Source organism: Amblyomma mixtum, chromosome 2 (assembly GCF_055824585.1).
Source record: "Amblyomma mixtum isolate Tamu chromosome 2, ASM5582458v1, whole genome shotgun sequence".
In the NCBI taxonomy this organism is placed as follows: Eukaryota; Metazoa; Arthropoda; class Arachnida; order Ixodida; family Ixodidae; genus Amblyomma; species Amblyomma mixtum.
The window spans coordinates 295,236,138-295,250,693 of record NC_143013.1 but is presented as its reverse complement, the minus strand read 5'-3'; the positions used below and the strand labels follow the sequence as shown (position 1 = coordinate 295,250,693).

The 14,556-nt window shown below is 44.7% G+C and overlaps 2 protein-coding genes across 2 annotated transcripts in view; one reads left to right on the top strand and one right to left on the bottom strand.

Annotated features, from left to right (window-relative positions):
• The first annotated feature begins 2,775 nt into the window (after positions 1-2,775).
• Positions 2,776-5,328, top strand: LOC149364558 (translocon-associated protein subunit gamma). The gene is made up of 5 exons (XM_089570145.1): positions 2,776-2,933; positions 3,469-3,595; positions 3,695-3,787; positions 4,434-4,565; positions 5,200-5,328. The coding sequence occupies exons 1-5, from the start codon at positions 2,807-2,809 to the stop codon at positions 5,264-5,266; spliced, it is 546 nt and encodes a 181-aa protein (XP_089426271.1). The 5' UTR covers positions 2,776-2,806; the 3' UTR covers positions 5,267-5,328.
• Positions 5,329-11,893: 6,565 nt separating this feature from the next.
• LOC149364557 (eukaryotic translation initiation factor 4 gamma 3-like) overlaps positions 11,894-14,556 on the bottom strand; it is a 64,405-nt gene continuing 61,742 nt past the window's right edge. The window contains exon 23 of the mRNA XM_089574511.1: positions 11,894-14,045. Coding sequence (XP_089430637.1) covers positions 13,861-14,045 — 185 coding nt within the window. The 3' untranslated portion in view covers positions 11,894-13,860. The remainder of the gene's footprint in view (positions 14,046-14,556) is intronic.

Genomic DNA, 14,556 nt, shown 5'->3' with positions numbered 1-14,556 from the left:
AACATAATGAGATATTGCGCCTGGCCCTGGAACAGAAGGATTGAGACGCTGAAGTAGTGAAAACGCACTGCTCTTTAGGACAGCAATACCACGCACGAGTTCAGGTAGACAATGCAGGATAGTTGGTATAGGTTTTCTTGGTAGCATTCTACAAATACTGATTTGAAGTGTGCAATAAAAAGCATCGCCTTACGAGCATCAAGGAAAGATCCTTCATACCCAGCGTTGAATGGCTTGGCTGGAAGATTGTAATCGCCGAGCACGTTTTCCTGTCCCATGACTCTTCAATCCAGGTAAACTTAAAATTGGCGCCGCTTGAGACGATTGAAATCTGCAAAAGGTGAAGAACAATAGACTGTAAGTACCCGCCCTTATGGCGGCACCGATACCCCTAGACTTCTCTAAATCATTCGATCGTGATTCTAACTAATTCTAAAGTTAGAATCTACACATGGCGAAGGGCCAGTCATTAACTGGATCAAAAGTTACTTAACTAATCGATCACAGTTTGTCGAACTTAAGCGTGAAAAGTGCAGCATAACTGAAATCACATCCGGTGTACTTCATGGGGTGCGTCCTCGTTTCTATTTTATTAATTAAATTTATTAAATGAAGTTAATTCGCCAGATAATCATGTAACACTTACTGCATGAAAATCGGTATCTTAATGGTGCGCTAAAAATGTCAAATGAGGCTTAATATCGAAAAATCAACTCTCTTACAAATTACAAGGAAACATAATATGTCCGACTTTTCATACGCACTAAACAACATCCTGCTCCCCGCAATTGCATAGCACAAATACCTTGGTTTATTATATCATCTGATCTTAAATGTAACTCTCATGTGAACTTCATTTCGTTATCAACACTGCGACTTATGCCTTTCTCAAGAGGCGCCTCCAAAACGCGCCATCAGACAATAAATTACTTTCCTACAATACTTTTGTGAGACACGTACATGAATATGCAAATTTAGCCTGGTATTCGTTTGCAGATCAGCTATAAAAGAAATGAAAAGGTTTATGGCTTAAGGAGGTTTAACGTCCCAAAGCGACTCAAGCTATGAGGGACGCCGTAGTGAAGGGCTCCGGAATTTTCTACCACCCGGGAGTTCTTTAACGTACACTGACATCACACAGTACACGGGCCTCTATAATTTCGCCTCCATCGAGATTCTACCGCCGCGGCCGGGATCGAGCCCGTGTCTTTCGGGACAGCAGCCGAGCGCCATAACCAGTGAGCCACCGTGGCGGCGAAATTAGGAGCTCAAAGTAAAGCTATCAGATTTATCTAAACAAATACTGACAAACTGACGCACTCTTAAAAATAATAAACAAAGCTGGAATACTCACGTTACAAAACCGCGCCAGGCTTCCACGACAGAAACCACTTTATCAACTAATTCATAACATAACATAGATTGTTCAAGGTACATTTAAAAATCAGAAACAACAGTAACACGACATAGACATTAGCAATCACTGGAAGAATATCAATTCAACACAGAGTGATTCAGGCATTTTTTTTTGTTAGCCAATAGAGAATGGAATAAACTACCATCATGTATATCTAGCTCATCTTTAAAAAAAAAATTTAGAGTCATATGAAGCGCACCTACTGATTCTGGAATGTGAATTATGAACACCATTTCGACTGCTCCAGTACTCCATCTTAACTAATGAAAATTGTGCATTCTAGTGTGAAATGCATCATGCTGTGTTTTTTTTCTTTCAAATTTGTTTTCGTGCTACTCCCATGTTATTCGTAACCGGTTATTATTATTGCTGTTAACTGATCTACCTATTCACGTGGTGTTGCACTGCTGTATAGTATGTACAGTCCTGGACAAAAGACTGCGGGATGCAGATTCGCAGAAAAAAAAATATTTCTGCGCTGCCTCGCTAGCCAGGCAGGATGTATTCTTCTAACAGATAGAGCGCGCACGTTTCCTCATACTTCTACGTACTTCTACGCAATTCAATGATCTAGCTGCTGTGGTTGACCGCACCGCATTAACTTTTTTTCTGCTAATTGGCGTCCCGCAAACTTTTGTCCACCAGTGTACTTTTTTTGTTGTACGTAATATTGTTCCCTTCCTGCGGTGATCTCGATTTAAATTGGCACAATTTCTAAACAAATAAAAATAATAAATAAATATAAGCAGAGAAGTGAAAAACCCCTGTCATTGCCGACTGCGTAACACCTAACTTTCTGTCCTTTTTTTGTGCACATGAAGTAGTGAAGTTTCTGCGTCGTGCCAACTAGCATGTCTCCCGTCAGTATCTTTTCCTTGTCCCTTGTGTATTTTTAGCGTTAATTACCGAGCCACAAACGGTTAATCAAAAGCACCAACTAGCCCGACTTTTTCCTTTAACTTTCCGCACTACCACCATGTACCTTTTTTTTTTTTTTTGCAAAATTGCGCAGAGAAGAGAGTACATGCGTCACAGATTATTTGTAACTTTTACAGCACACGAGCGCGACAAAACGAAACCAGAACATAATGCAAATATACGAAACCGAAACTAACAAAAACACATGGTTGCTGCTTCAGAAATCACTTGAAACGCTAACAATCAACACACGTGCTATGGACGACATAAAAACATAAAGCGTCAACCGCAAACAATAAGCATTAAAATTTATCATTAAAAAAATACAATTTAGTGCTAAATAAAATGTAGTTTGCTACAGTTAAAACTTAATGCGTGTAACGTTGTGAACACCGCTAGTGCCGCCGCGGTCGGAGGCCGGCCACGCGTCGGAAACGTCAGCGACCCGCCGCATCCTCTCCGGTCGCAAACATGGCAGGCGGTAGGAAGCTTACGAAGGAAGAGGAGCTTTTGCTTCAAGATTTCAGCCGAAATGTGTCTACAAAGTCATCGGCGCTGTTCTACGGAAACGCTTTCATTGTCTCCTCCATACCGATATGTAAGTGAAAAGGTTCCTTCTTCGCCTGCATGCTCGTAAAACATAATTTTGTGGGTACGGCATGTGCCTCGACTACCTGGTGAACCTCATGTCCTGTTTTTTCGGGGTCAGCTGCAATGTGTTACAGGACAACTACGTTGTTCAAATGGTGTTCTTTGCCTCGCCAAAGGTGTTCTTTAAAGCTTTTTACATGCTTTCAGTTTCACGTGCTCATCGCGCGCTCATGTTTACCTTTCCCCGATTCTCCTCGTGACTGCCTGAGAAGCTGCCATTAGTGTTGTGTCACGCTTAAAAAGTGATGATAAATAAATGTTCGGCTCTAAACATTGCTTTGAACTATGCCAGCTTGCCAGGTTGTTTTGCTGGCGCCTAACTTGAAAGTAGCTTCGCGGACATGGGTTTGTTTGGTTACACGCGTTGTAGCTGTGCGAAATTCTTTCCTTCCTCCATTAGCAGTGCTTAGTCGGGAAGTCAGCAGCCTTTTCGCTTCTGCTGAGGATCGGTTGTGAACTGCCGGTTCTGCTGTCTAACGCAGGGCTCTTCTGGAGGATTCACCAGATGGACCTGTACCAGTCGGCGATTATTTTTGCCGTGATGACCATCTCTTGCACATGGCTCATAGCTTTTGCCTACAAGAACGTCAAGTTCGTCCTCAAGCACAAGTAAGTCGGAGCGCGGCTTCTTGAGCTGTTTCGGCGATTTCGATTTGTGTGCACTGTCGCTGTAACGTGTCCCCTTTTCTTGCAATTCTTGTTCGGCAGAGTGGCACCCAAGAGGGAGGATGCTGTCACCCGAGAGATCATGAAGAAGCTCTCGGACGACAAGAAGATGTCTAAGAAGGAGAAGGATGAGAGGCAAGTGTGGTAGACTTATTATTCTCACTGCCAGGATAAGTCCTGAATCACCTTTCTTCAAACATGCTTTTTTCGTTTGTTTGTGTGGCAAGCGACATCCTTCATCATTGGGATATGTAAGCTACAGGGCAGGCCCGGTGCGACGTGTTCAGCTTTGTTTCTGGTCGCCTATACATACATTATAGGCTGATTTTTTTAATCTTTTTTTTTTTTCAGACAGTTCGATAGTGCTGTTCTAACTTAGCATGTTTGAAAAGACAGAAGGAAGCTAGCTAAGGAATAGCATCTTATTTTCACTGACATAACACCAGCCTAATGCAACCCAGCAAACTTAAAATCATAGCGAGTGATTGAAATTAGACATTAGTGATTGAAATTAGAAATTAGACATGCATTAATGCCTCTTTAATGGTGCTTCATTTCAAAACGCATGCAGTCAAATTAATGAGGAAACAGTGTTGGCCCTAGTATGCCAATATTTAGGAAGTTTTACTTCGTACAGTGCTCATTTTGTCCCATAAAAGCTTATGCTTGCAGAAAAGGAAAGATGTTACCAAATTTATTACAGTATTACCTTATTCGAATATTTTTATAATTTGGAGTTCCTTTTCGTTAAAAATTTCTCCCCTCTATTTTTTGCGTGCAGGATATTGTGGAAGAAAAATGAAGTGGCTGACTACGAGGCAACCACATTCTCCATCTTCTACAACAACGCTCTCTTCCTGACGCTCATCATCGTGACTTCCTTCTACTTGTTGAAGGCGTTCAGCCCAACAGTGTATCCTTTTATTATGATACTGTGCGATGTCAGTGCACGTTAAAGAACCCCAGGTGGTCGAAATTTCCGGAGCCCTTCACTACGGCGTCTCTCATAGCCTCAGTCGCTTTGGGACGTTAAACCCCGTAAACCAAACCAAACCTTTTATTATGAAATTTAGTAATGCGTCAACTGTACATTTCGTGATTATGTGATGATGTTGTAGCAGAGTTTTGCATCTACCATATTTTCTCTCAAATTATGACCCAACAAAGCAGTATAGATGTACGCAAAACTGGTATATAGCACACTTCTAACTAGGACATACCTTTGAATTTTGTAAGTTGAATGCTGCCGAGTCTGTGACTGTTGATAGAGAATAATAGTTGACAGAAACCTCACAGTAGAAGAAAGCTATGTGCACCGCACGTGTCTGCACAGTTTTCGTCACTTGGATGGCTAATGATGAGAATGTCTCAGGAAATACTACATTGAGTCTTCATAAGAAAGCTATTCGCACTACACGTCTCCGAACGATTGTGGTTTATTTCTCTGCTGATAGGAAAGTTGCATCACTATGTGGGCAATGAGTTGATGAAGTGGGCATGCAGTTGCTTCCAGCTGAGCTGGTTCAGCCTTGACAGTCACCTGCCAGGAACTACGTCCTGTCGGTTGGAGGTGCCGCGGGCCTGCTCGCACTGTTCTCTACTGGCTCGCAGTGAACATCCCATCTTTTTCCTGTCACAAGCAGTTCACTTGTCAATAAATTGGGTTTTCTTTTGTATTTATGGTCCTTCTGAATGGGTCACGTGGCCACTGCACTGTCTTCAATGCAAACTCTATTCCGAGGAGAGCTGGGCTGCAACTCCTGCTGCACTACACTTAACACTGTGGCCGGTTCTGGTGGCCCACGTCGTACACAAGTTGGGAATGCTCCAAACTCCATCAAGTTGCAGCAGCCTTAGCCCACCAACTAGAAAAAGTAACCTGGATGTGGGTCACAAAACAAAAGTTCTTTCTCAACACTGTATGAACTGTAACACCGTTGGTGCTACTGGCATGCACATGCATGGGGAATTTTTTTGCATTGGTAACAGAAGCGCGATAGTGATCAGCTAATGTGTCAACTAAAGCTAATAGTGTTAAGCTAGAGTAGAAACTAACTGCCCATGTGCTCAGTTGTAATCTTATGAAGTTGGTTGTTCATTAAAACTGCCTTATTCGGCATTCAGAAAGGTTGCCATGGTCTCGACTGACATTCGTGCAGTTTGGTGTGAATCATTTTGAAAATGGTGGCACTAGCCACTATTGAGACACTTCAGCAGTCCCTAAAAAGTAGTTTTCTTTCCTGTGACTCAAGTGATGTAGACGGCTCGTCGCGTATGCTCATGGTGGTGTGGCTACCAAACGACCTTAAGTCGCCATTGCCGTACGATCTTGTGCCATTGCCTAGTAACACGAGTTACTTGGGTAAGCTCGGGTAGTAACTCGAGCAAGTTTGGACGAGCGTCGTGCCATTTGCGCGAGAGGTTGCTCGGGAAGAGCAACATGGGTCTGAAAATCCCGACGGGTGGCTGGGATAGAAACAGCCACCTGCCAGTGCAGTGGTGCACGCTTAACCGCTGCGCTGGTAGTGGTATATGAGGTCTCGCCGCCATCTATGAATCTTAAGAAGGAATTGCCAATTCAGCATACATGGGCATTAGTCCACTAAAGATATCATGCCACACCCCTAAGGCGGAGTTTAAGTGCCCCCTCCAATTGAAGAATGAACACCTGCTTTCGCAGGTCTATTCAGTTTAACTACGTTAAGGCCCTGTCAATTTTTGTCTTTGCACTTTACACTGTGTTGACCAGGAGCATACATAGGAGGCAGGAAGACAATGTGTGAATGTTACCCACTTGGGGATAGTGGGACGATGTCGTGGTTGAGCCATTAAATGTTAAGGTTAGCACACATCGTGTTTGCATTTCTGTCATGATCAGCATAAACAGAAATGTCGACAGCAAACAAAAACCTGCTTTGAGCATGTGCTAACGAGAGTACACACCGAGCTCAAGATGAAAACTTCGGTTCATCATCTAGTGCGTTACATTCGACAACAAAAGCAGATTTTATTGAAAGCACAGCAAATTCTTAAATAATAGTAGCCTATACTTATCCACTACTTGCACATCTTCCTGACTTATGCAACACTCAGAATTATGGAAGCAATGCCTGCACTGATGTCTGATGGAGGCTGATGTGGAGTACAGACATGGTCAGCTACCTCATCTATGGATGGGTTTCTCTATAGTCTTGAAATGTTGCAGTCTTAGAAACAAAACTTGCGCAGATAGGTGAATTTGGAACTGGTACTCAAAATTTTCTGCAACTGTGTGCACAACCTTCTGCGCAGGTTGTGTGGAGCAGTTGTTCAGTAACAAAATGGAAAACTAGTTGTATCAAAATTTATGTTACTTAATTTTGCAGCCTCGACAGTGCTTTAGGCTGGCTATAATTGGCACTGCAGAGTGCCAGAGATAACCACTATCACCAGCACAGTAAAGCTTCAATGAAGCCATCAGTGCTCTACAGTGATAGTCATGGTGAAACAACAACGCAAACTAAGACAGAGAACACAACAACAGTTTACGCTGTTATTCCACCATGAATTCACACCAAATAGCCCAAATGTCTGCTGACAGTGCTTCTCCATAGCAAAAAGAAAGAAAAGCTTTGTACTGTTGAGCTGTCTATATACCCTGTTCAGACAATGAAACCAATTCTCAGGAAAGATCATACTGAAGATTTACAGGACAACGTAGCTTTGAATGCAGCGAGATAAACCTACACACTCGTTTCGCAAGGCTTCTCAACAGACTGTATTTTGCAGCTTCAAAATTATATTTAACAGCATTTCATTCCTTACTGTTATGGAATATTGGCACTGAAAGAGGCTATGACAGGCCTTGCGTTCTGTTATCTGTGCATTCTGATAGGGTAGGAAACACCTGTAAAGCTGGGCGCAATATCTTTCTGCAATCCACATGGAAGAGAAAACAGAGTGTCCGCATTCCTACCTCATATACAGACCTTGTACACTTGGAGCAAACAAAAGCGTGTGTTCTTTTTTTCAGCCTCCCCCCCCCCCCACCGGCACAATAGCAATGGATCAACTTTGCAGTATTTTTTATTGTCATGAAATACCATATTCTATGTACCATTTAAAGTCGTGCCTCGTTAATATGGACACCGAAGTGTCCATAAAGCGAGTTGTCTATAATAACAAATCGTGAAGAAAAACAAAAATATTTTCAGGAAAAAAAAAATTTTTATAATTATGGACTGGCTACGATTGCCGAGTGGCGGGCAGCAAAGTGGAAATTGGGCAATAAAATTGTGGTGTAGGTTGAAACACGTTTGAAGCACCTAGTGGTCTATGAGATACGTGATGGCACCTCTTGGAGTGATGAAACGTCTCCTACTACGGCCGTTCACATGCCAAGAACTCTTTCCTGTACTCACCTGGCCGACACCACCTAAATGTGGTTTTCAGCGCAGCGCACAGAGTTTCGATCACAGGCATTCATGCAATGCGGCAGGCAAACGGTAGAATGCATCAACACACACGCACACAGACGTTCTCTCCTTTGCACATTCGCACTGCGTTTAGCTGGTGTTCTGTACTTAAAATATAAGGGGTGGAACATCTCATGGAGGCACTCTGCTTATTGTTCTCATCACTGTACATGTTGGGGACAAAAATACATTGGTGCCAATCGGCCCCATGCGTTTTCACACCGTCCATTGTCCGTACAGCGTGTTTCAATAATAGCGTTTCGATTACATTGAAAACGTTTCCCTTGGTTGCCGTTGTTATGTTGCTCATGCAGCTTCCAATGAAAGGAAGCTGTGGTAGGCACATACAGGGTCTGTTCTGAAAGTAGTAGGACTGGTTTTTCCTGGGCGGACAAGAGGCGATCTGCGCGTGCAGGATCGCTGAAGGGGGATATTGGGAGTGCTGGGAAAAATCGGCAGTCGGCTCTCGGCTGTTGAAGAGAGCAGGTCGCTTGTACCGTGAACCCCTGTCGAAACGTCTCGCCACGCAGAATCAGAGAGAGTTTTCTGGATCAGCGATACATGATAAAGTTTTGTGTAAATCTTGGTAAAACGGGCAAAGAGACTCACGACATGATTAAGAAGGCCTAAAGTGACGCTTCCATGGGTAGACGAGGTGTTTTTTGAGTGGCACAAGCTGTTCCGAGAAGGTCAGGAAAGAGTGGAAGACAACTGCTCCCGACGCACTTCGACCAGCAAGACCAACGAAAATGTGTAGCGAGTGAATCATTTACTGAACGGTCATTGCAGGATGAGTATCAGAATGATTGCTGATGACTTGAGCATTCCTCAAACCCAAGTTTTTGAGATCGCGACAGAAAACTTAGCCATGAGGAAAGTGTGCGCGAAGTTGATGCCGGGAGTGTTGTAGAGGAGCAAAAGGCCAACCGAAAAGCGATCTGCCAGGATCTTCTTCATGATGTGAATGAGGACCCCGATTTTTAGCCCAGCACAAGGTGGCAACGCTGTCTCAGGCCCCCTACAGCCCCGACTTGGCCCCGCCAGACTTTTTCCTATTCCCGACAATAAAATCGACCCTCAAGGGGAAACATCACGGATTGGTAGAGGCGGTTCAACAGGCCGCGACGAGGCAGCTAAACAGCACTCTGGCCCAGGTGTTCCTGAAGGCGTACGAAAACTGGAAAACCAGACCCTGTATATAGTGGGTTACACAATCCGACCAAACTGCAGAACCCAATAATGCCTTGAAAAATGACCTACCAGAGGGAGGACACGGTTCCCTAATTTATTGCACTTTGTGCTGCCCTACCTGCTATTATGGTCAGTTTTTCTGGAGATCAAATTTTTTCAATGTATTTATCCCACATCAACTGAAACCTTGCCGTCTGGACAGTGGACAGCATGAAGATGCAAGATCGTTAGGGCCCATGCTTGTCCCAATATCCACAGTAACGAGAACAAATCCTGAATTTTTCTCCACAGATCCGCATCCTGCAAGCTTTTCCCCACAACTGTAAAGAATTTTTTTTCTTTTGGGGGGGGGGTTTCTTCCAAGGTTTATCATTACAAAAACTTCCATTATGCAGTTTTGTTTCGGAACCGAAAAGCCCATATAAGGGGCACAACTTGTGTGCCAGATTTTGGTTCGTAGGAACCAAAGGAAGTGATTAGTCAAATGCATCAAACTGCTACTGGGTAGCCCATACCACCACTAATGCTGGTGTGGTGCTGTGCAACCAGAGTTTCTCAATACAGTTCTGCCAAAGTCGCATTCTTTTTTGTACCAAGTGCACCTGCCATTAATGGGACAATGAAGACAAATAGAAGGTCTCCTCGATTTGGCAGCACTTTCTGCAAGAGTTCACAAAACTGACGTGCCAGTGCAAAGCCAGTTCTTGCGGCACAAGTGTAGCCCGACACTAGTGCTCTCAGTGCAGCGGCCAAATCGAGTGCAAAAGTGCAGAAACATTCGTCTGCTGTGGCCGTGTGTTGGTGTTTGTTGTGTGGTTTGACATATGCGCGGGACTGTGCTAGCTATACTAACTGCTGTGCATCTGTTCAAAGTGGCGCATATCTTGTGGAGCAGCTATGCAATTTGTTAATTCCAAAAACTGAAGAATTTGACACCGTCCTTTTTGATGTGCAAAGTGGCGCAGGCTGGTCAACCATCACCGATTCAACGGGTACTTTGAGGAGGCAACAAACTTTGAATTCGAGAGGTTACTCAGACTTCCGCTCGAGGCGACCTTCGACAGTTCACACACGTGATTAGGGCTGTTGCTGTTCTATCAAAAAGTGACTGCCGCAATTACAGAAGGAAAGAGTTCCCTGATAACTCGAACTATATTTGAACACAACTCGCATCCAGTTCTGGCGGACGGTGACGACGGAGTGACTATCAGAGACTAACTGGCAGGCGCAGGTGTGGGCTGATGGCGACCTCATGGCCAGTGGATCGCTGCAAGCAGAGGTATACTCATGTCGTAGCGAGTGATCGCAAACATTGCGATCACTCACATATTAAAAAAACATCTCACCACCTGCCTTTTATGCAAATGCTCCGTCCTGCTGAGAGTAATAATATTTGCACACAAAAGAGAAATCGTGTAAAGCACATGTGAGGCTGGACAGAAAGATGAGAACCCATACGCAGTGTGCCATATGCCTGCCAGTCCCTTACACCCACGCAGGCGCACAAGCACATGTACGCACACTGTCATTTCAGCTGTTTAGCGCCAGCACGGTGTAGATGCCACATCTAGCACGGCTATGCAGCCGCCTCAACCATGCTCACTAGAACATGCGTGGCCATGGAGCCGTATGCTACACAGCGCACCAAACACCTTGCACGAGAAAACTCGCCGGGAGGCTAGTGCAAAAGTGCAGCTGGCGCTAGCTGCACTGGCCAATCGAGGGCGCGAGTGCAGTGCCCGCTGAACTGGTGCAGGAAGTGCAGCCAAATTGGTTGGTTGGTTTATGGGGTTTAACATCCCAAAGCGACTCAGGCTATGAGAGACGCCGCAGTGAAGGGCTCCGGAAATTTCGACCACCTGGGGTTCTTTAACGTGCACTGACATCGCACAGTACACGGGCCTTTAGAATTTTTCCTCCAAAGAAATTAGACCGCCGCGGCCGGGATCGAACCCGCGTCTTTCGGGTCAGCAGCCGAACACCATAACCGCTGAGCCACCGCGGCGGCCCAGCAAACAGAGATCGCGTTTGCTGAATGCACGAAAGGAAGATGCGCACGTCTATTCACTTCAAACTGTGATAGCCACACAATACTGGACATCCCCCATCACAAGGTGGCCTTTAGAAGACTGCCAACATAAGAGTTTCATATAACTAGAAAGAAAGCTGGTGATGGAGAGTCACAGGAATGCCAAGAAAACTTTGCTTTTCTAAAGGCAAACCTCAAAGAAATGCTGTGAAAGTTTCCATAGCAGCCTAACACCGAACTTCACTAGCGTTAAATTAATTGAAGTAAAAAACATATTGAAATAATTAACTTGCACTCAGAGGAGAGCATAGTAGCGCAATTACCAATTCTGAAGTACACTACACGCTTTCGGCCCAACACTAGCCAAGCCATTATTCCCGCGGTGGATGAAATGTGCATAAACACAGACTATGAGGGAACTTCCTTTAGAAGCTATGCTTGCACATTCTGTGGTACAATCAACAATGACCTTCACATCAGCAGAACTGCTTCGACTTACCATGAACAGCTTTCTGCAAAAAAAAGTTCCAAACCATGTAAACACACACACAGAAAAGCACCAGCATGTAAAGTCTGTAAGTCAAAGTTTATTCTTAATCATTTTCTTTTTTGCTGCTCAAAATCATAGATGTGGAACATCTTAGTTCCCCACGTTCTATGTACACTTTTTTTCATCTTCCACCCTTGCCGCACACTCTTTTCAGAGGCTTGCCAGCATCAATTCAAGATAAAGAAAAAAAAAACGTCAGCTGTTGCATCTTCACACGTGCCCCAAGTGTATCCCTCTGCACTTGTGCAAGAGCTTCCTTGCAGTCATGCACCACACACACGCATGCCATAACTTTTCAGTCCAGGGAAAGAAAAAATATTTTAAATACACGTAAAGGCACCAGAACGGTCTCCTTTGTTACTTTTTTTTTTTCATTTTGTTCCCCTCAGAGAGAGACTTAGTTGTACCAAAAATTCTAGCATCCTTTACAAACAGTACTGCAACCTTGCTTTCAAAGACACTTGCCTTTGCCAGCGGCGTAGTCAGCAAGTTTTAAATTTGAATATTTTTCCTAGCTAAAAAAAAATAATAGTCAAAGGCAAAGGAGAGAAGGACAAAGAAAAAAGAGCAGGGAGGTCCATGACTGGAAGAATATTACATGTGAGCCCCCTACATTATTTTTTTTTACCTTCCTTGTACACCCAACGACCACCACCATAGAAGACTTTGTTCACTATATTAAATAACGAGAAAATAAAAAGGGAATGGTCACACCTTCTTTGAAAAATAACTTCAACTGCTTGAGAAGGAAGACCACATTTTCCCCCCCCATCATCTGCACTTGGTGCACAGCAAGGACTGCAAACTCTAACCAGGGAAATGTAAACCTATAAAAAATAAACCTAACAAAAGCAAACAGTCCCGACAATGCTTCTATGGCCAGTCTCGGTTTGCCTCAAAATCCGGCCCCAACACGGAAGTATGTGCAAGAAGAGACACGTCCTGCATTCAAATATATTCCTATATATTTCATATGTATAATATATATATATATATATAATGTCGTTATATATATATAAACGCAGGCCTAGCATGTGCAGCACAGCAAGCATGCTGCACCTCTTGCTTGCACAGAAAGCAAATGGGGGAGCTCCGAGAGAGAAAAGCATTCCAGCAAAAAGCAAGGATAAAAAAGAGACTCCAAGGATCAGCTCAACTGTGATTGCAGCAAAGGAAGAACAAAGAACGTTTGCCCCCGCCGCAGACTTCCACAAAAAAGTTGACCGGGCAGCAGTCCTTCGGAGCTTGCCACAATTCAACTGCAACGTCTGCAGGAAAAACTCGAGGGCCTAGTCATGTACACAGCCTGGCACTTTTGCACAAGAGCTCAAAGAATAAACAAAAGGGCAACGTCTGTCAGTTAAAAAAAAAAAAGATGCCAACCTCCACACAGAGAAAAGTTCATAGTACCCAGGAGGACACGGCACTAATACAATCCATGCAAGGTTGGAGCAGAAAAAAAAAAAGGTAATCATTACATTATCCAGTCACTTTCTCACTTGAGTCAGTCACTTTCTCATATGTCCATGTATGTTGTTGCCAGTTCACAGTCACCAAGAAAAAAAAAAGTGTGTTCGTCATCACTGTTGCTTGATGTGTCAGAGAGCTGCCGCCGCTGTGCCCACCAACACAAGAAGTTCCTGGGATGTATGGCCGCCGGGCGAAGACCAGGCCAGAGCAGGAGGAGGGGAAAGGAGGGAGGAGGCAGCAGGGCAGAGGAGGAGGAGAGCAGAAGGTAGGAAGCAGGCAGAGTAGCATCAGAGGACGGCCAGCCCATGCACTTCTTTTGTCACAATGTCCACCAGGGCATCTCCCCCTCAAGCACAGTCTGGCGAGGACGATGCAGGGAAGCCTTGCTTGGTCCGTGCGAACCAGGACATGGGCCAGCGAAGGAAAGGAAGAAGAGGGCCCTCCACCTCCTTTGCCCAGGGAACGTGGAGTGGCCAAGAGACTGTCGGAGATGCGCATTATAATTTTATTTTTTTTAGTTGTCTTCGCCAGACTCGCCCTCCATTTCGGCGAGCCAGGTGAAGAAGGATGTGGTAGACTTGAGGGCAACACCCTTTCCCTCCTGCTCGGCCAGGTCCTTGCTGTCGGCCCACCGCTGGAACGCATCCTCCGAGACGAGGTCGCAGTCGTAGAAGGCGTTGAACAACTGCACCAGGATGCCTGCACACGCAAGGGGAAAGCACAATGGCTTGGCATCCCTCCACGTTCCTCCGCTTTCATCGTATGGCTACCACACACTGCCACATGAAAGTCAACCTTATGTTTACAAATGAACACGAGAAATTTAGCAGCTGGGGGCTGACCTATATGTAGAGACCATCTACTCGCAACGCCTATGTAATTTTTGGCCCAGCCACATTAGTATGCGCCTTTTAACACCCAGTACAGCCTCGATGCATGGAGCTTCGTTCAAGCACATGCAGTTGATTCCACCAGTGAACACTCAAGGTATGCTTCATGTCAGCAGATTATGCAGCACATTCGCAGTAGCGGTCACTTTCCCAGGCAATTTTACGACACCCTACTCTCAGGACCCAGAACTCAAGGGCTCAACAAGGACAAGCATTCTAAATCAAAAATGGCACTCAGAATTACTGGCTGCAACATGTGCGCAATTGAACAGCTGCAGGAAGCCATCCTGAATTTGCCAACATAGCCATAAAAGTTGCGG